Source organism: Sinocyclocheilus rhinocerous, unplaced genomic scaffold (assembly GCF_001515625.1).
Source record: "Sinocyclocheilus rhinocerous isolate Xijiao unplaced genomic scaffold, SAMN03320098_v1.1 scaffold930, whole genome shotgun sequence".
In the NCBI taxonomy this organism is placed as follows: domain Eukaryota; kingdom Metazoa; phylum Chordata; class Actinopteri; order Cypriniformes; family Cyprinidae; genus Sinocyclocheilus; species Sinocyclocheilus rhinocerous.
This window is the reverse complement of record NW_015654101.1, coordinates 313273-333251: the sequence shown is the minus strand read 5'-3', so window position 1 is coordinate 333251 and position 19979 is coordinate 313273. Positions and strand designations below refer to the sequence as shown.

The window sequence follows — 19979 nt, the reverse complement described above, 5'->3', positions numbered from 1 at the left end:
GTTGAACCACTGATGGCAGATGGACTATTCTGACGATGTCTTTCATACTTTTCTGGGCCTTGACAGTGTAATTTACTTGGCAGTCAATCGGACAGTCACAAGCCTCCCGGTTTTCGTCCAAAATATCTTAAATCGTGTTCCAAAGACGAACGAAGCTTTTAGGGGTTTGGAACGACATGGGGGTAAAGTGATTAATGACAAAATTTTCATTTTTGGGGTGGAGTATCCCTTTAAGAAAAAAATCTGAAGAAATGATAAAAGCCTGAAAACACACCTCTTCTTCTTGACTTCTCTCTTGGGCTTCTTCTCATGAACTGGGTTCTCACGGATGGAAGCATGGGCCTTTTTGTACATCTCTTCAACCTGCAGTAACCAGATAATCTTATAATAGTAAGGTGAAGGTAAAGCACAAGATTTACAATAAATTTTAAAAAATATATTTTAAAATATTAAGCTGTATACATCTGTTAATCTGCAACACCAATAACTGACATTTAGCCACCCGCATCATGCCACAAATAATGTGCATCTATAGATGATACAGTATTTGATGGACATCATGACACTTTCTTGTTTCACATCTGTATTACAAAAAGCAAACAAATGTTGCCAGTAAAGTGCATGTCTGCAAAGTGTTTCTTACAGAGTCGGGTGTGATGCCGTTCTTGATGAAGCGGGAGAACTGCTTCTTGTACTGCTCCTCGTCTTCCTCCATCAGATAGCTCATGTACTCTGACACATTCTGGCCTATGATGTGCTTCCTGTGCACCTCCGCGTTGAACTCCTTACTTTCATTGTCGTAGCCTGGGAACCGTTTAGTGCTGAGAAAAAAAGCTGTAATGTCAATATTCCCATAAGGATGAAAAATGAGACAAAATAATGCCTCTGAAAAAGCTCAAAATGCTAAAATAAGTAAGCTTGCCTGCACAACATGCCTCAGTTAGAAAAAAACCATTAAGATTATTTAGATGTCAATCTGAGTAGGTAGTAGGGCAGTGTGATCAAATTATAGTTTTAATTTCTATTGTTATGTTTAAAACACAACCATCAAGATCAACAATTATTGTGCCACATTCCATTAATTGATTTCACCCATCATTAAAAGCCCAAACCTAACGTCCAAATCTTCCAAACGTGCCAGTCATAATATGCAGTCTCCTGCGGGACATGTTTGATGTTTCACTGTCTGCACTACCAATGGTAGTGCAGACAGTGAATCTGATCTAGATTTAATTGATGTCAATTTACTTCCTCTTCCTAATATAACTTCACCGTATGGTGCGTTCAAGTCATGTCGGATAGATCGTATTTACGAGTTGAACGCACATGAACGCCACCACAAAGTCGTTATTACGAGTGGGAATCTCGAAATTTTCTTTAAGCCCAGAGTTTCCGAGTTGGGGGCGTGTCAATGAGAAACATGGCAGAATCGATGGATGCAACGTCTGTAGTTGACGGTAAATTTTTGTTTTTGTTTCTTGTAATTTATTACAAGAACGCCATCTTGTGCCGACTGCCGACTAAACTGACTTGATTACGTCGTAATTACGACTTGTCAACTCGTAAGTACGAACGCCCCAGGAGGACTTGAACGCAGCATCAGACTGTGTCAGAAGGATTTAAGTTAATTTTTTTTGTGGTATTTTAGAGTTCATTAGTGACTTCAGGCCATCTGTACAGACAATATTTTTGTGAAGAATATTTAATGTTTCTATTAAAGATTTTTTAAAGCACCCAAAATTGCTGAATCAAAGTCCACAGTCTAAGCTTCGCAAACTGGGAAAATAAACTGCATGTACGAACCTGTGAGGAATGGACAGTCCTCCATCAACTGCTCCTTTGAGAGCTCCAAACACCTTATTCCCTGTGGTGGTTCTGGCGAGTCCAGCATCCAGGTAGCATGTAAATGCCCCTGGCTGGCCATCAATGCTTTCCACATTAAATTCATCACCAGTCACCTCAACCTGGCCTTCATAGACCTTATCCAGACCAAACTTATTCAGCAGCTGTAAGCAGAAAGCAAGTCTGAATATGATCATACTTTGAGATGTGAAGAGTACCAAACCATTCATAACTGATGAGGACATTTACCCTGCGTGCACACAGTAAACCGGTGCAGTAGGCAGCAGCGTAGTTCGTCAGTCCAACAGCAATGCCATACTTTGGCAACTCGTGAGAGTAAGCAGCGCAGACGATCGCGTCGCCTTCAATTTTGGCATATGCGATCTGAGAAAGATGCAAAATCGTCCTGATACATTCAGCAACACAATGTTAATTAATAACATTTCAGTACGGCTGGCAAAGATGACATGGTGGTAATTGTACCTGGCAAACAATATCCCTGTTGGAGAGTCGAACAATCATCCTGTACTTCGGTGTGTTGTACTTGTTCTTGTCTTGAATGACAAGGCGCTTGCGGGCAAAGTAGTCAGTTTTTCCCTCTGAAATGGTCAATAATGTTAGTCAACTGTTGAAAAACCATTCGAAGCTGGCTTGTTGGTCTAAGAGGGGTTTTATTAACTGGCCAGCTAAAACCCAGAATGGTCAGGCGGTCAGACCAGCATAGATTGTTGTGAAAAGTTTTTACATCAGTAATACATTCAGGTCATTTCATTGTGACAAATGAAAACATCCTTCAGTTAAGACAAAGGTAAGAAAACACCTTAACATACCTCTCCTCCTCCTGAACTTGACCTGGTATCTCCTGAAATACGCCTTGTTCTTAACCACCTTAACGAAGCCCTGCCAAAAAAAACAACTCAATTGTTAAACTGTTGACAAGCAGGACTGTCAAAAAAGAACATAATCTGAAGCAATCTGACTATGACACTCTTGGGACACCTCAATGCGCTGCGTGACAGTAAACATGAAACACAAACCTGAATAGCGGAATAAACATCTAACCAGGGCAAACTAAACCCACTCCAGAGGGAGAAATGTTTATTTTATGCTTTTCAGTGTCAATAAAATAATTATTTGAGTGTTTAGAGAGAAATGTGCCAATGACGTTCACACAGCGATTGGTCTAATCGACTTAATCTATAACCATCCCGTCGCTTCAAGTGTTCATCTTTAATAGAAATCGAGCTGAAATGGCGGGAGAGGGAACGTAATGAGTAGATTATTGTATTTTGGTGATTTACTGACCATTTTGTGATCGTTTGTTCTCCTTTAGGTTGGGAGACAGAAGTCTTCAGACTCCGATACTGCTCCCGCTGCACTGTGAAAAGGAAGCTCATGCTGCGCTGCAACCGAAAAATCAAAGCACTCGGAGGCAAAAGTGTGGGCGCCTCTAGCGTCCTGGAGGATAAACGGCAGGATATTCTAATCTAATGCATGAAACTTCAACATTTCATTCAACTGAATAGATAGATAGATACATAGATAGATAGATAGATAGATAGATAGATTTCCAAATTCAAGTTCATTATTACAAATGTATCATTATTTATTTACTTAAATACACGACATGCAAGTTTCAATACAAATTAAATTTAAGTATATTTCGGTTAACCATAAATTTCAGTACATTTAACAGTACGCTTGAACCATATTTCAATATATAAGTAATTATGAAATTACACGTAACGATGAAATCAGGTCAGCAAGTTCAGCTAATTGCATTTAATATAATGTATTTTCATTTAACTGCAATTAACATGCAATTAACAATTAACGTTACATTTATTTCACACTTATATTTCCATAATACATAGGCTATTTTTAAAAGTATGCTAAAGTGTACTACTTTTTCACAAGATTTTGTTTTTTAACGTGTCTTTGAAATGTACAGGATACCATAGTGAAATACACTTATTCTTGTTAAGTATTCACAAGTTGCAATTAACAATATAATCAACAATATACAATAACACAGTACACACAAATAATAATATGAAGGGCTAAATGCAGACTAAATAGACAATAAAACAAATGAATGCATTAGTTAACACTTGTTTAAAATTTTAAAGTAAATGTCACAGTTTGTAAAGTGTTTCGATGAGTGGTGTGAATAAATGTGGTGTGAAAATGTTCATATAGGGTTGCAAACAATCCATGACTACAGTGTGAACTTCCTTAAAATAGGGTGGTGCAAAAAAGTAGATGCAACTCAACCTAATGTTGACACAGATTCCTGTTGACCCTAAAACTTCCTTTCTGCATATAGGGTAGCTTCTCTGTCAAAGCTCTCTCTCACACAGCACTTGATGAGATTAACAATGCAAGACTCTCTTGGCAGGCAGAGTCCCCACGGTAAACGTTATCTCGGGGCCCATATTTGTCAGCTAAAAATTAAAAGAAGTTGTAAGAGGAAGTTGTTCACTCAGTCAGGTTACTTTAAAAACAAGCTCCTGAGTCACTGACAGAGCTGTTATTTTGAGGAACTTTGACCAGCGTGTGAGACTCTGCTATAAAGCGACATGTGATTCTTTTGTTGTTTTGTCGTTTTTTCCTCTGCGGTATGGAAGAACCCGGTGTGACACCTTCTGTCACTGGAACAAGTTTGACAGAGGAAAGATTTTGTGGAGACATTCGTACCCCCAAATGCCAAGAATCTTGCACTCTGGTAAGAAATCCCAGTTTTCACTATTATGAGGCCAATGATCCTGATATAAATGTCATAATATATGATATACAGTATAATGTAGTTGTGATACATGTGTATGAAAAAAGCAATGCACTGATATGTTTATATTCCATCATCTTCACATATACATAGACACTCAAATATATATATATATATATATATATATACAGTATATATCCATAAGTACTTTTTTTGTATTTTGTGTGTTTCTGTCATTTAATGATGTTTGAGCTCATTGGAGAGAGATACTCAGTTTCTAAGGCGTTACATATGGACTCTTTGACTGTACCATCTCTGTCTCCCTCAACGGGATCTCAGCTCAGTGTGGATGAGATGAAGTTACTCGCTAAACTAGAGGAACAGAACAGGTAACTTCTTCACACCCATACCATGCTGTTTTCTATAGAAACAACAACTTAAACTAAAAAGTTATACATTACGTTAGTGAGACATCTCTTTTTCCACACTGTGTGCCCAACTTGTTTTCATTAAAAAAAAAAACTTAATTCTGTTTTATAAGCTTGTTTCCTCATGGGGACCTAAAAAAAATATCCCCAAATTTACAGGTATTACTATACTTGTGGGGACATTTGGTCCCCATAACGTAGTGAATACCAGTACACACACACACACACACACACACACACACACGTTTGTTTCTGTGAATTGTGGGAACTCTCCATAGACTTCTATTACTTTATACTGACCAAACGATATTTTCAATCTCCTAATCCTAAACCCACCCCTTACAGAAAACCTGTTTGCATTGTTACACTTTCAGATAAACATCGTTTACTATTTTTAATCATTTTTTTCCCTCATGACAATGTCAAAAATTTCAGGTTTTACTATCCTTGTGGGGACATTTGGTCCCCACAATGTAGCATAAACAAGTACACACACACACACACACATTCATGTATATCAAAGATTTAAAAATAGTGCTTACTAACAGTATGCTATTTATTTGTTTATTTTTAATGGCATTCAACATGAAACATTATTAGATGCATTTTTAAATGCCGATCATGTTGAAACAGAACTTATCAAAAGTATATTTGTTGTTTTTAATGAAATCAAGCATCAAACAAACTTTCTTTCAAAAGAATTTTAAAGACAGCATGCATATATCATTCATGTTGATCTTACATCTCAAAATATACTTATCAAAAGTATGCTATTTATTTATTTGTTTATTTATTTCATTGACATTTAGCATTAAACCAACATTATCATATGTATTGCAAATAATTTATGTATATTTAAAATATTCATGTTTATCATACATTTCAAAATAGTACTTATTAAAATTATGCTATTTATTTATTTTATTTTCATATACATTCAGAATAAACATTATTATATGTATTTCAAATACTGTATGTATATATTACTACATTTTTTAAATATAAAATTTTTTACACAGCTTAAATACTGACTTCTTTTGGATTATTGTAAAGAATTAATGTTTTTATTAATGGCAAGGATTAAGTCATTCATCCCTAATAATTAATCCCTCAGTTCTGTTTGGTGTATGAACTTGAGAAGTACACATCAGATCTACACTCCTAAACAGGCTATTTTTCTCAACAGGCTGCTTGAGACTGACAGGAAGTCTCTGTACCCTCTGAATGGGGTCCTGCAAAGTCCCACCTCACCCAAAACCTTCTCTTTTGAGGATGACATATGGGGCAATGTCATTAAAGAATGGGACGACTGGTGCAAGAGAAAAGTGGGACAGATCAAGGTAACCAACTCATCGATCCACCAGTTTCATGTCATGATTTCAGTCTCATCACGCCGTACCATTCTTCCCTCAGGTGCTGATCAGGAGGGGTGTCCCTGCTCACCTGCGGCCCGCTGTGTGGCAGCTGTTGTGTGACGCTCAGAATGTGGCCGTGCGACAGAAGTACTCAGATCTGCTGAAGAGCTCGTCTCCCTCTGAGACGCTGATACTCAGAGACCTGACACGTATCCTCCCTCAACACCAGCTCTTTCACAACAAGGCCGCTACCTGCCAGAAACCACTGTTTAATGTGCTGAAGGTTAGACAACCGAGAAAATCTATACCTGTGATCATACAGAAAAAACTTAGGAATTATGCATTTACATAATACAATGTGGCTTTAATTACAGGCTTACTCAATCTTAGACCGAGAGATTGGCTACTGTCAGGGAAGTTTGTTTATTGTAGGTCTATTGCTCACACAGGTAATTAATTGCTTTTTTAATTGAAATTGTACTTACAAATTGTAGCTAGTACCAGTCAATGAACTGAGATGATCACCTTTTAGATGGCTGAAGAGGAGGCCTTCTACATTTTTGTGAGGCTAATGAAGGACTTCAGAATGAGGGATCTGTATAGATCCAATATGGTTGAACTCGGCTGCTGCATTCACCAGTTTGATGCTATGATTAAGGTAAACACTTATAATTCTGCACTATTTAAAAGCACATGGATTATTTGTAAAATGTCCTTTCCAAAAACATTGAGCTGAGTAAGCCACATAAAGCATGTTACAAACGATCTGCTGAAGTATCTTTCCATTTCCTGATAAATGTCAGATTTCTAAAAAACTGCACATTTGACAAGAACTTGTTGTAGATGTCCAGATTTGGTGTTTTGTAAGTAGGGAATAGTGGGGTAAAGCTGTGTCAAATTTTTTTTAGCTACCTGTTGTATGTTGTCCTCTAAGCAATGCGAAATTAGAATACATTTGTCTAAAAGATATCTTAGTATATTTTATATGTAATATAAAAATATATATAAAAATATATATTTTTAAAATAAAAAATATATTTTATATGTAATATGAAAACATTTCTGCAGTCATTACTCTAGTTTTCAATATCACACAATCCTGCTGTATGATCATTCTAATATGCTGATTTAGTGCTAAAGAAATATTTCTTATTATTATCAATGTTGAAAACAGTTGTGTTGCTTAATATTTTTCTTGAAACTGTGATAACTTTTTTCAGGATTCTTTAATGAACATACATTTTAAAATAACATTATTTAACTGTTAATTATTTTTTTAAAAATCATAAAAATGACCCTTTTGAATTGCATTGTATATGATATTTGTTATTTGACCTAAAAATTTCCTTGGACATAGAATGTTGTTTAGCATAAAAATGCTTACCAATATGTGGTCACATGACAAAAACGGTACACAGTTTTGTAGCTAAAGGGGGCGACACATCTTACTCCACTCATCTGTTGTCTGATAATATTTTTCTCTTTCTGATAGGATCAACTTCCTGAGCTTCATTCCCACTTCCAGACTCAGGGTTTTCACACCTCTGTGTTCTCCTCCTCTTGGTTTCTCAACATCCTCCTCTCATCTTTACCAATCAGAGCTGCCATTAGGATTTTTGATATCTTCATGTGTGAGGTATAATTAATCACGTCACTGCATCTCATCATAACCCATCACTTCACACTGCATGTCATGTAACTTCTATGTAAAATTTATAGATAATAGATAAGAAATAACCAGCCAGTGATATTTTAGTATTATTTACATTCTATTTTAGTGTTTTGGATTAGCTTTTATTTTTATTTTTATTTTTATATTTTCAGTTTTCATTTTAGTTTTAGTAATTATGTTGTTTTTTTATTTTTTTTTTATTAATTATTTTTTATTTTATTTCAGATTTAGTTTAACATGAATTTGAACAGTTACATTCTGTAACAGTAATTTTTGTATTTAATCTTATTTATTTCTATCAGTAGTTGCGGAGTTTAGGTTTCAGTTTTCTTTTTTAAATTCAAGTTTTTCAGCTAATATTTTATTTTATTATTTTATTTTATTTTATTTTCAATTACAGAAAACCTTTTAATATTTGTACTTTTACCTAACAATAACAACACCAGTATCTAAATATTATTTGACTGACAGTATCAGTACATATATATATATATATATATATATATATATATATACGTGTGTTTGTAGGGTTTGGAGATCGTGTTCCGGGTTGGTTTGGCTTTACTTCACATGAAGCAGACAGAACTCATCAAGCTTGATGTAGAGGGAATGATGAATGTAATGGAGCACCTCAATGAAACTAAATTTTTGTTTAGTTTTTGTTTGTCACTTGCTAGCGTTAAGGATTTTTAAAAATGTTTTTACAATCATTATGTCTTTGAAATACTGCCACTTTGAATTTTCTTGGTGTTCAGAGTGATTCTGTTGTTTTCAGTGCTTGCAGAATCTGGAATCATGGGCTTCAGATCCTGATGGAATCATTGAAGCAGCATATCAAATAAAATACAACCCCAGCAGAATGAAACAGTATGTGTTTTTCCTTGTTCCCGTGTTTGCGTATCCAATTGTCTATGCAAACAAAATGATTGATTTTATTGGTTTTAGATTGAGACAAGAGTATGCATATATCAAGACAAAAAAGCTGGAGGAGCAGGAAGAACTAAATGTGAGTGCTTGTTTGTTTCTCTTCACATAATATTTCTCAACAGTACAGAAAAATCGGTCTTCAGATTCAGATTCTGAATCAAAACCAAAGCCATTTTCAGCCACTGAAAATGCTTAGTTTGATCTCTTGCCTTATCTCAAGGGACTTTCTTCAGAGAACAAACATTTAAAGCAGAGGCTTGCCTTACTGGAGAAGGTAAGTGTATTGCAGTGCCTATATGTTAATGTTAATGATTTTTTTTTCTTAAGATATGTTCACGCTCTTACTCCCACATGTGCCGACCTTCCAGAGGTGCTCAGAAAAACTGGTGCCACAGCTGAAGAAAGAACTGGAGAAAACTCGGCTAAACACAGCCAGGTCACAAAGCGCTTTAAAAGAGATGCAGGCAAACATCTTGCAGATGGAAGAGGTCAAAATGAAGTCAAATCTTCCATGCAAACTTGATTTACATACATTAATATGAAGTATTAAGCGCAATCTTAGAGTGCTGCAGTGATGACCTAATATTGTAGGCCAACCCAGAAGTTAGCATCACCCTGGGTTCTGAGAGAAAAAAGTCAGCAGGAGTTTTTCATTGCATTTTTGATTACTGCAGAAAATAAGCTTTGCATCCAATAAAAGTTTATGATTCTTACACATTTTGTTAATCATGATAGTCTTCACAAATAAACACAACTATAATTGATTTGAAGCCTAAATACAATCGCCGGAAGTAAAAAGTTAATGTCACCATCGCTAAGCTCTTTCAGTCTTTATTTAAACAAACAAACAAAAAATATCCCTGAGAGGTTAAGTTAGAATAGTTTTCAAAAGCATGATTGACTTCAGAACGAATTTTTTTTTTTTTTTTTTTACGATGGAACCGTAAGTACTCAAACTCTTTTCCAGGTTTTGGCCTACAAAAATAGGTCATCCTTAGTTTATTCATAGGCTATAGTGAGTTAAAGCATGTTAGACATCACATGCTGATATTTAGACAGGTTTGGGGTTGCTTCCGTAATTAAAATGTGTGTGTTTCTGTGTTGTAGAGCAGCGCTGTGCCTAATGAGGACAGTGTGATGTCTCTGCATACGGAGCTGATCAGCTGTAGATTGCAGGAAGCAGAGGCACTAACTGAACTCAAAGTGCTAAAACAACACATTAAAGACCTAGAGGAGAAATGGCAGGTAACTTTGGATGGAGGTAGAGAAAAGAAGATATTCATTGTTCAACATACCATAAGTAAGGGTTATCAAAACCTCACTGTCTCTCTCCCAGAGGCAGCAGGTGCAGTGCGGAGGTCAGCAAAAGGTTAGCAGCGCACAAAATGAACTGCAGGTGGAGCTGTTAAGCACAAGACTAAAGGAAACACTCACTCAAGCCGCGCTTAAAGAGAGCCGCCACAGACTGATGAAGCTGCAGACAGAGGTTAAAACCCTCAGCTGATAATATCTGCTGGTTTACTGTACAACTTTATGCGCTGCAATATGTGTGATAGAAGAGCAATGAACGCTTAGTTCTGATCGCTTACTCCTGGAACTGGTTTTAAGTAAAAATATGACACTTAAATACACTATAATATTAAGTGCATTTAATATATAAATTATATATGATATTATACAAATATATAACAACCTATGGCACTCTTGCATTTGCACGCGTGCACGGGTATAATCACTGAGACGTGAACAACGAAAGCCTGGCCTAGATTAAAATTTGAGTCTCTCCAATAAACCAATAAAGGTCCCTCTCTTTCTCACTTGCATACAGATCTGCAAGTTGAGATAATTCTTTCTCAGAAGCTATAAATACCATTAAAGTGTGGGAATTAAACCGCGCTAGTAGCGTTGCTTGAACAACCCATTGGTGCGCGCACTGATCATCACGAGCCGCTGAGGACACGACGCAGATCAAGGCAGCAGCGCTGTGTGAATCGCGCAATCCGTTTCGCTTCAGTCGTGCTGCGTGATAGAGAGAGGATGACGATTTACAGTCTTTTTGCTGTATTTGTTGTCTTTATCTTTCCGAAAAAAAGAGGAAAAGGAGAAAAGAAAGAAATTGCCGCAATCAGACTTTTAGCTTTTAAACTGTTAACTTTAACACAGCCAGTAATTCTACAAATCAATAACCAAAAAAAATCAATAACCAAAAAAACAAAAAAAAACACCTTTTGGATTGATCATTATGCTGGAAAAGCATGGGCTCTAATAAGTTTCAAATGTGAAATGTATTAATTACTTTCCTGTATTAATTTTTCTAACGTTATGAATTTTATATTGAAATCAACGTTACTATTTTTACCATTTCTATAGGCCTAATTATTAGTGAAATGTAGGCTACTGTATTATAGTGAAAATTGTTTCATCATAAAAGTAAATCTTACTTTTTCTTAAAAAATCTTAATTTTTTCCAGTGTGCCTACACTCTAAAAAATGCTGGGTTAAATACAACCCAGTGCTGGGTAAAATAGGGACAAACCCAGCAATTGGGCTGTTTTGACCCAGCGGTTGGGTTAAATGTTTAACCCAACCTTCTGGGTAGTAACCCAACCACTGTGTCAAAACAGCCCAATTGCTGGGTTTGTCCCTATTTTACCCAGCACTGGGTTGCTGGGTCAAAACAGCCCAATTGCTGGGTTTGTCCCTATTTTACCCAGCACTGGGTTGTATTTAACCCAGCATTTTTTAGAGTGTATATGTGGCTGGTGGTAATTAATTATTAATTAACTAGGAAAATGAAAAATGGGACTTCGCTTGCTGACGCATGTTATATAATACTAAATAATATGTAATATTATTGTAATATGTAATATATAGCATTATTTAGTTTAATATATAATAAAGTTATTTAAAACTTTTTTCTTCACATTATAATCATTTATTATAATAATTGCATTTGATTTAGGCCTACTGCATTTCAGAATTTCTTTTCCGACTTTTTTGAGATAAAACCCCCTTTTTAACTTTTTGGTAATTATGTTAATTATGATTTGTTTATTTGATTAATTATGATTTTTACTTTTACTTTTATTAATTATGATTTGTTTATTTTTATTCAAATGCATAGGCTACATATTTCATTTACCAACTGGAGAATTTGTCAATGTCATTGCATCATGTTGAAACATCCTGAGATTTCAAAATGATTCTTATCTCTGATTGGGAAACATTACAAAGATGTCTAGAAATGTCTACAGGTGCGAAAGACAGGACACCTAAATCAGATTCTGACAAACTGAAATCACTTACACAGTTAGTACGGCAAATCAATGCTAAACTATGTCCTGACATGGGGTTGTTAAATGTGACCTAAGATTCAATCCTCTTGTTTTAACGGTTCTCTTCTCACTACAGAACAAAATTTACAGTAACCAGCTAAAACCAATTGAAGCACACATAAACAGCCAGCAAGATCATCTACAGGAGCTGACATCTCAGAACCAAGATCTGTGCAGCCAGTTACAACAGAGCAGACGGCAGTTTTCAACTGTTCAATACAAGGTAACACCACACCTGACATCATCTGCTATTTGACAGTCTGGAGGTGTCTAATTACAGTGTCATTTACCCTCGCTGACTTCCTTTAGGCTAAATTAATCCTGGTCTGTACAAAGAGCATCATTAAATTTCTCTCACTCACCTCTTAAAGGAATATTTTAAGTTGAGCACAAGTTAAGCGTAGTCGACAGCATTTGTGGCATGAAACCACAAAGAGTGATTCCCAATTGTCTACATTTTTCTTCAAAAAAGCAAAAATCTGGGTTACAGTGAGGCACTTACAATGGAAGTGAATAGAATAAAATACTAAAACACTGTTTCAATTGTACAGCCACAAGACGTAAACAATATGAGCATTATCATGATTCTGGTGTGAAATAACATTGTTCCGTGTAAAGTTATATTCAATTTTAAAACTTTGTGACAATGACAACACAATGCCATGAACACTAAAATATGATTTAAACAGCTTTACAGTCAAATAATACACAAGTTTTAACAGAAGAATTCATGTAAGTGCTTTTATGGAATTTTAAACTACACATTTCTGCTTTTAAAACCTCCAAATATTAGCCCCATTTACTTCCATTGTAAGTAACCAAATTTGTTTTGTGATTTTTGTGATAATTAATATTATGCCAAAATGCAGTCTATTGAGCATATAACTAGCAACCCGGAATATTCCTTTAACTCATTTTCTGACTGACTGACAGTCACTGACAGAGGAAATGAAAGCACCTCACAATATACAAGCCTTTTCCATGAGCTCTAATCACAGTCCAAAAACAAAAACATAGTTCATTTGTAAAGCTCAGATCAGCGACTGTTCCATTTATTCATCACACATGACATATGACACACATGTGCAAGAGTGGCCTGTCTGTTGATCACCCAAACAGCTTTGAGGGAACCGGTATCTTCTGCTTTTCTAGAAGCAGATCTATGATAACATCTTTCTCACTCTGCTGGCCAAATCTTCAGATGCTGGCGTAGTTCACACACTCAGACCAGGCCTCCACATTGCACTCGTCTATCAGCTCTTTTATGCAGAAGTGATTTTGCAAGAAAATGCCAACACTGTATCTCACTTTACAGTGATGTGAAACAGACAACTGCTTGCATTAATGTCACTGCAAAAGAGTTCTGCACCGTATGGGCTAGTCTGGTGCGATGGTGGTAGACAAAAAGATTCGGATGAGTTTAAGTCTAATTTCAAAACACTGAATGTTACTTTACTGCTCATATTGTGACTCCAATTGCTGTGCTTCAGTGAATTTAAGAGGTGTTTACCTTTTCCCCAGCAAAAAGAAAAGCAGGACAAAGAAGCAGCAAACTTGACCATCATTGCAGTTCTTCAAAAGCAGATCACAGAGTTACAAAGTCAAGTATGTTTGACCTTTTTCATTTCATGGCACATCAGTTTCTCTTTTTGCACTTCAATAGGCCCAGCAGTGTACTTATCCATAGCTTCACAGACTGAATGTCAGTTTTGCTCATGAGTGATTGGACAATCAGTATTTATGGTCATTTTAGCTAATTCACAAATGAAAAGTAAAAGTATGTCGTTTAAGGGTTAAATCACCCAAAAATTAAAATTACTTATCAGTTACTCACCCTTAATGAGGTTTGCTATCATGTGTCAAGCAAGTATGGTTATGCTTCTGTTTACCGTATTTGATGTGCTCTATGTATGTGTTGATCAGTGTTTATATGTTAAAATATTAAATCTGTTCATCATAAAAAGTGATCAATAGACTTGGATTAAACTGCTAAAATTAATATGGATTAGTGTTGCAATGTCTTTATGAACTTTTTGAAAAATCAACTTTTGAAAGAAATTCGACTTTCAGTGGAGGGACAGAAATGTCTCAGGTTTCATTAAAAATCCTCATTTGTGTTTTTTTGAAGATGAACAAACATCAGGCTCAGAATGACATGACGATGAGTAATTAATGACAGAATTTTTATGCCTTTTGAAGGTTTAAAGTTTCGGTGATACAGAAGTAGCGACAGTTTTTTTTTCAGTATTGTGACGTACATCTGAGCGTAAAGGCCTGTCCAAACCAAAGACGATAACTATAACTATAAAGTTTTAATAATCCTTCCAATTCTATGAGAATAGAAAAGTCCAACACAGAGGAACAATATAGTCTGAATCACTTTTAATACATTTTTACCAACTGATGAATGATAGAAACATTGACACCCAATCAGAATCTACTCAACATTAAAGAGCATAAGAATGTAAAACAGTGAACAACAGAACCTTATAAAAACATCTGTTGGGGTGGACGATAATATAGTTATCATAATTGTTATCTTTCTATTTATCGTTGTTGGCATGAATGGGCCTAAACCTTATGTAAAAGAAAAAAATGTAGAGTGAGGACTTGGTTATTTCTATCGGAGTTATAACATTTTACGAGGAAAAAAAAGAAGAAAGAAACATATATATATCACACATTCAGTTATTTTACGTGTACAAATCCAGACATATTGCAAACTGGTATTTGTTATCATATTATTTTCATTTATCATTATAATCTTAAACACACTGGTTTGTAGTTTTACAGTTTACTGCACTGTTATTATTATTTGCCTATTGTGCTTAATGAAGTGAAAGTCTCACACATTCACAGAAAATAGCTTACTTCCGGACAAGCAGTTACAAAATAGACAGGGTGAATTTTAATTTCATGATTACTTTAAGCAAGGAAATTCAACTGCAGCTTATTCTGAGACGTAAAGATTTTCTAAATTTTGATTGTCACTTGCTAGCCACATGTTTTACACATCTTGTCAAGCCGAGGTGGTGCACCCAGACAAATAAATCTTCCAGTAAGACCGCAGATTACAATTAGACTGTGTTACTGTGTCAGAAGCTACATAGTGAAGCTAATACACGTATGAGCAATGAGCATGCTAATGCTAGGTACTGTAGCACATCAAGGCACAGAGGAACCAAAACGAAACTTCTGACATGAAATGAAATTAGTCAAATACACGTGTCACAATAAGCCATCAGAGCCATGATCACGCACGCATGCTGTGGAGCCAAACTTCTCCTTATTGAGAGAACATTTTCTCAAATAGCCACACAATGGCCAGGAAACTCTTAACACCTCTCAACACGTCTGCCTCCATGTGATTTGTAGCACCCCACTGTTCAGTAGATTTACAACCAGAAACCCCGACGTGCAGGTTCACGATGAGCATAGCTGATTACAAAGATAACAGAAAACCTCCTCCCATTGTAACCGGTTAACCGTGCTGCCTGGTTCGTTATTGTCTTGCCACATAGCATTGTCAAAAAGGTGCTAGTGAGATAAACTGCTGTTCACATGGTGCAACAAGAAGAGAATAAAGCCACGTGACAAACAATCAGTAAGCTTCCCATTGATGTATGATTTGTTAGGATAGGACCATATTTGGCCGAGATACGTCTATTTGAATATCTGGAATCTGAGGGTGCAAAAAAAAAAATTTAAATATTGAGAAAATCGCCTTTAAAGTTGTCCAAATGAAGTTCTTAGCAATGCATATTACTAATCAAAAATTACGTTTTAATATATTTACAGTAGGAAATTTACAAAATATCTTCAAGAAAAAGAAATTATCAATATTTATGAGAACTTTTATTTGAATATATATATTTTTTAATTCTTTAAAATTTATAACAACATATAAAATGAATAAACAATTGATGAAACCTACATATTTTTCCTAATAAAAACAACATCAGTATTACTCTAGAATGTTTTCAAATAAAATATATTAATTTTACTTGAATAAACCTTTTTCAAATTTAGACTACTTGGCATGAAAACCTTTGCTCTACAACACTTCAGGCTGCAGTTCATTTGATATACTTTATTTGCGATGTCACTTGCATTTATTATCTGTTTATAGTGCTTTCATATTTAGCAATAAAATTCAGTCCTAAAAGTGGGAAATATTAAAAAAATATTTTTATTTTATAATTTATATTCTATTCTGTTATTTTTATAATTTCTATTAAAATAAAAAAAATATTTTAATATTAAATATTTTAATAAATATTACATATTTTTTACATCCTTTTTTATTATTTGAAAAAAAAAAATTTGAAAAAACTTTCTGCATTTTTAGATTTTCAAAAAACTTCATTCTGTACGATTTATAAGGTGGTTTCCTCATGGGGACCTAAAAAATGTCCCCACAAGGTCAAAATTTACTGGTATTACTATCATTGTGGGGACATTTGCTCCCCATAACGTGATAAATACCAGGTACACACACACACACACACATTTCTTAGGCATCTTTTAAAACCAATAAATTGTTTATTCCTAGATGGATATTTTTTCCCAATATATGAAGAAGTTTGATTTTACAGAGAGAAACTTTCTTGTAGTTTTGATTCTAATGCAAAAATTTGCCCATGATGTTTCCTACTCTTCCCTATCTGTAGTGAACAGAAACACTGTCAGTGGTTTGAGGTCTGGTGAGAAACTGCCACTATCAGATAACCTGTAGGTGTGAGCGCCCCTAAACACCTCCTGCTTGCTGACTGATTTTCTGTGGTTTCGGTGGCAAGGGGAGCCAGTCTGATTAAATTAGATGGATTCTTATTTCTCATAATCTGGTTTGTTACTGATAGCATTGTGTTTAACTCATAAATGTTGTAGTCAAAACTCTTTGGGAGATTGTGTTAGAGTTCTGTGATAGCTAGAAGTTCTCATATCAGTCTGTACTAATGTAGAAATATAATGCTGTTGTGTTTTAAACAGCAATAGGAATGTATGCATTCTCAAAGTTAATTCCCACATGCGTGGTTTTGAATTGAGAGATGTGTGTGGCTATGATCAATATCTCCTTATTTAAAGAGCTGCTAAGCCATGTGCCATCTCTGATTGCTCTCTGGTTGAGCTGTAGTCTCAAATTTAGAAATAACACTCTAAAAAAAAGATGGTTCTTTAAAGGTTCTTTACATGCAGTAATGGTTTTATTTAGAACCATAGCATTCTGAAGAACCCTTTTATGCTGAAGTGCTCACATACTACTTTTGGCCTTCATAAACAATTGTTTTCACAATGAATTGTCATTCATTAATGTATTCTGCTATTAACTGTTGTTAGAACACTGTCATTTTTGCTACAGTTTCACGTAAAAAAGTACCTAACTGACACGTTGTTGTTGTTGTTGATTTTATGTAAAACCCTAATAGACACTTCAAGATATTATAAGACCAGGCAGATAGAGAGGTAAAAAAACAATATTAATAAATAATGTATACAAATAATACTATGATATTAACATACTAATATTAATGAAAAATATCATTAAAAAGGTTATTTATAACACCAATAAGGTCCTATATAGCATTTTCAAAGCATGGTTCTATATGGAACCCTATAAAAAAGGTTCTATTTAGCACTAAAAAGGGTTCTGCTATTGTTACAAGCCGAAGAACCCTTTTCTGGTACTGTTTAGAACCATTTTTCTTAAGAGTGTGGTCGTGAAAGCTTGTATACGTCTCATTCTTTCTTCTCATAAAAGTGAACGCTCTGAGAACCTTGAAACCTCAAACCATTATCACGGCTACATTATGCAGCTATTTCAATCACGTACTCACTAAAGAGATGCAGAAAGTCTCTGCCCTAGAAGAAAGCAGAGAAAGAAAAAAATACGTCAGTGTTTCAGAAGTATTGACCTATTGCTGCAGTCATAGTGTCTGTTCAAGTCTGTCTTTGGTTTCCTGTTCTTGATGTGAGGAGGTTTGTCACGTTTACACTCTGTGCTGAGATAGACTGTGTCTGTACTTTGACTTCGCATTTGCTCTTTATACTGCTATTAGCTTTAGTCTTGAAGGACTGAAGACTAAATGAGTTGGACTTCATAACATCAATTCTAAGTAGACCACGGTAGCAGAATATTAAAAACATGTTTAAATGTTTGAATAAATTTGAATACATAATTAATTTGAATTCATTTTAATTTTAAAACATAATTTTAAAAATAATAGAAAACAAATACATAAATAAAATTAAAATAAATAGTTAAAAATGAAAACAAATCAATATATTTTTTAATGCATTTAAATTAGAATAATTAGTCATCCCATTATTATTATTATTGTTATTCATTAAAAAAAACACTTACTATATTACTATATATTCAACAAAACCAATCTCTAAGACAGTGAATGCAAATATCTGACTCTACATGTCACTATGCTATCTGCAAAGACACACTAAATCTATAACTAGGCCTGCAACAGAATATTAAGAATTAATAGACCTATCAAAGGCAAGATAATAGATAAAGAAACAAAAATGCACTATGAGGATTTTTTTTTGTTGCCTAAATATGTGAGACATCTTTTTTCACTTTCTGTGGCAATTGTGGTTAATTGTGGTAATTCTGCATATGCATATGTCAGTGTCGAAACATTAGTGCTGTGTGCCTTAAAGAGACAGTTCACCTAAAAAATGAAAATTCTGTCATCATTTACTCACCCTCATGTCATTCCAAATCTGTATGACTTTTTCCTTCTGTGCAACACAAGAGAAAATATTTTGTGTTCTGCAGAAGAAAGAAAGAAAGTCATACCTGTTTGAAACTATGTGCATACGATATTTTTGGATGGATTATCTCTTTAAAGCTTAAGTGCCAATATAATCATCCCTTAAATGTTAGGTTCTGTATAATGTTTTCAATCAAAATGATTATGTAGTCTTTGTGTAATACAGGATTGATCTAATTTTTTACAGATTCAAAGCCTCTCCAAACATACTATGTTTTCTCAACCCGCACCGAGGCCTTCCACATCCACCTCTCTGAAGCACAATGACACCTAAAAATGGACAGCTGCCCTAACGTCCCGTCATCCTGTCTCCAGAAGCACGCCATCCGGTGAGACACTGAAGATGTTCTATTAAGAGCGCTACCCACAGCACCAGTGTCTACTATGAGAGAGTCTTCACAGCCCCAGCTTTTAAACATGCTGCAACACTTTGAGTGTCATGAGCAGAGACACACTGTGACAGTTTTGCCATTAACCCTTGAAAGTGACAGCAAGATTTCTCATTCTTACCAAAAAAAAAAAAAAGTTGTTAAATGTCTTAGTACTAAGTGCTTTGTGATGTTTACTTGAATGTTAGATCTGTCACACTGTAAAAGAGGTTAGTTTAGTCATGGTCAGCCGCAAGTATCTTAATGCTGGATACCTGTACTGAAAATCCGACTGATTGAACAACAGTGATTTCAGCCAAATTAATCTGTATTTGACCCAGTGTCACTGGAGTTTATAGTGTTTTAGCCTCCAGGATTTCTTTCTGCTGTTTCAAATGTATAAGGATTTGATAAACTTTATGTCAGTGTCAGTAAATAAATCAATATGCAGTAAACAGCACATATGTAATGCACTACTATGGAAATATCAGTTCATTTTTAAACAATTTTCACACTGTGTACTATGATCAATGGTATAGTGA

General features: G+C 35.0%; 2 protein-coding genes across 2 annotated transcripts in view; one reads left to right on the top strand and one right to left on the bottom strand.

Annotated features, from left to right (window-relative positions):
- The window catches only part of rpl5a (ribosomal protein L5a), a 4680-nt gene extending 1431 nt beyond the window's left edge, over positions 1–3249 (bottom strand). The window contains exons 1-7 of the mRNA XM_016523590.1: positions 3148–3249; positions 2673–2742; positions 2326–2441; positions 2092–2226; positions 1804–2006; positions 644–821; positions 275–363 (exon numbers count right to left, since the gene is read on the bottom strand). Coding sequence (XP_016379076.1) covers positions 275–363; positions 644–821; positions 1804–2006; positions 2092–2226; positions 2326–2441; positions 2673–2742; positions 3148–3150 — 794 coding nt within the window. The 5' untranslated portion in view covers positions 3151–3249. The remainder of the gene's footprint in view (positions 1–274; positions 364–643; positions 822–1803; positions 2007–2091; positions 2227–2325; positions 2442–2672; positions 2743–3147) is intronic.
- Positions 3250–4488: 1239 nt separating this feature from the next.
- evi5a (ecotropic viral integration site 5a) lies at positions 4489–19518 on the top strand. Its single transcript, XM_016523567.1, has 17 exons — positions 4489–4567; positions 4820–4956; positions 6182–6335; positions 6409–6633; positions 6725–6799; positions 6883–7008; positions 7843–7986; positions 8551–8640; positions 8798–8889; positions 8968–9028; positions 9170–9223; positions 9318–9437; positions 10057–10194; positions 10286–10435; positions 12361–12507; positions 13806–13889; positions 19257–19518. Exons 2-17 carry the CDS (start codon positions 4859–4861, stop codon positions 19341–19343), a joined length of 1845 nt encoding a protein of 614 aa, XP_016379053.1. The 5' UTR covers positions 4489–4567; positions 4820–4858; the 3' UTR covers positions 19344–19518.
- The last annotated feature ends 461 nt before the right edge of the window (positions 19519–19979 follow it).

Bases quoted from the DNA above. Each gene is read 5' to 3' on its own strand.
- evi5a (XM_016523567.1), top strand. From the start codon at position 4,859: ATGGACTCTTTGACTGTACCATCTCTGTCTCCCTCAACGGGATCTCAG. The intron at 9,029-9,169 runs GTGAGTGCTTGT...CCTTATCTCAAG, and splicing joins AGGAGCAGGAAGAACTAAAT to GGACTTTCTTCAGAGAACAA. The intron at 9,224-9,317 runs GTAAGTGTATTG...CCGACCTTCCAG, and splicing joins GGCTTGCCTTACTGGAGAAG to AGGTGCTCAGAAAAACTGGT.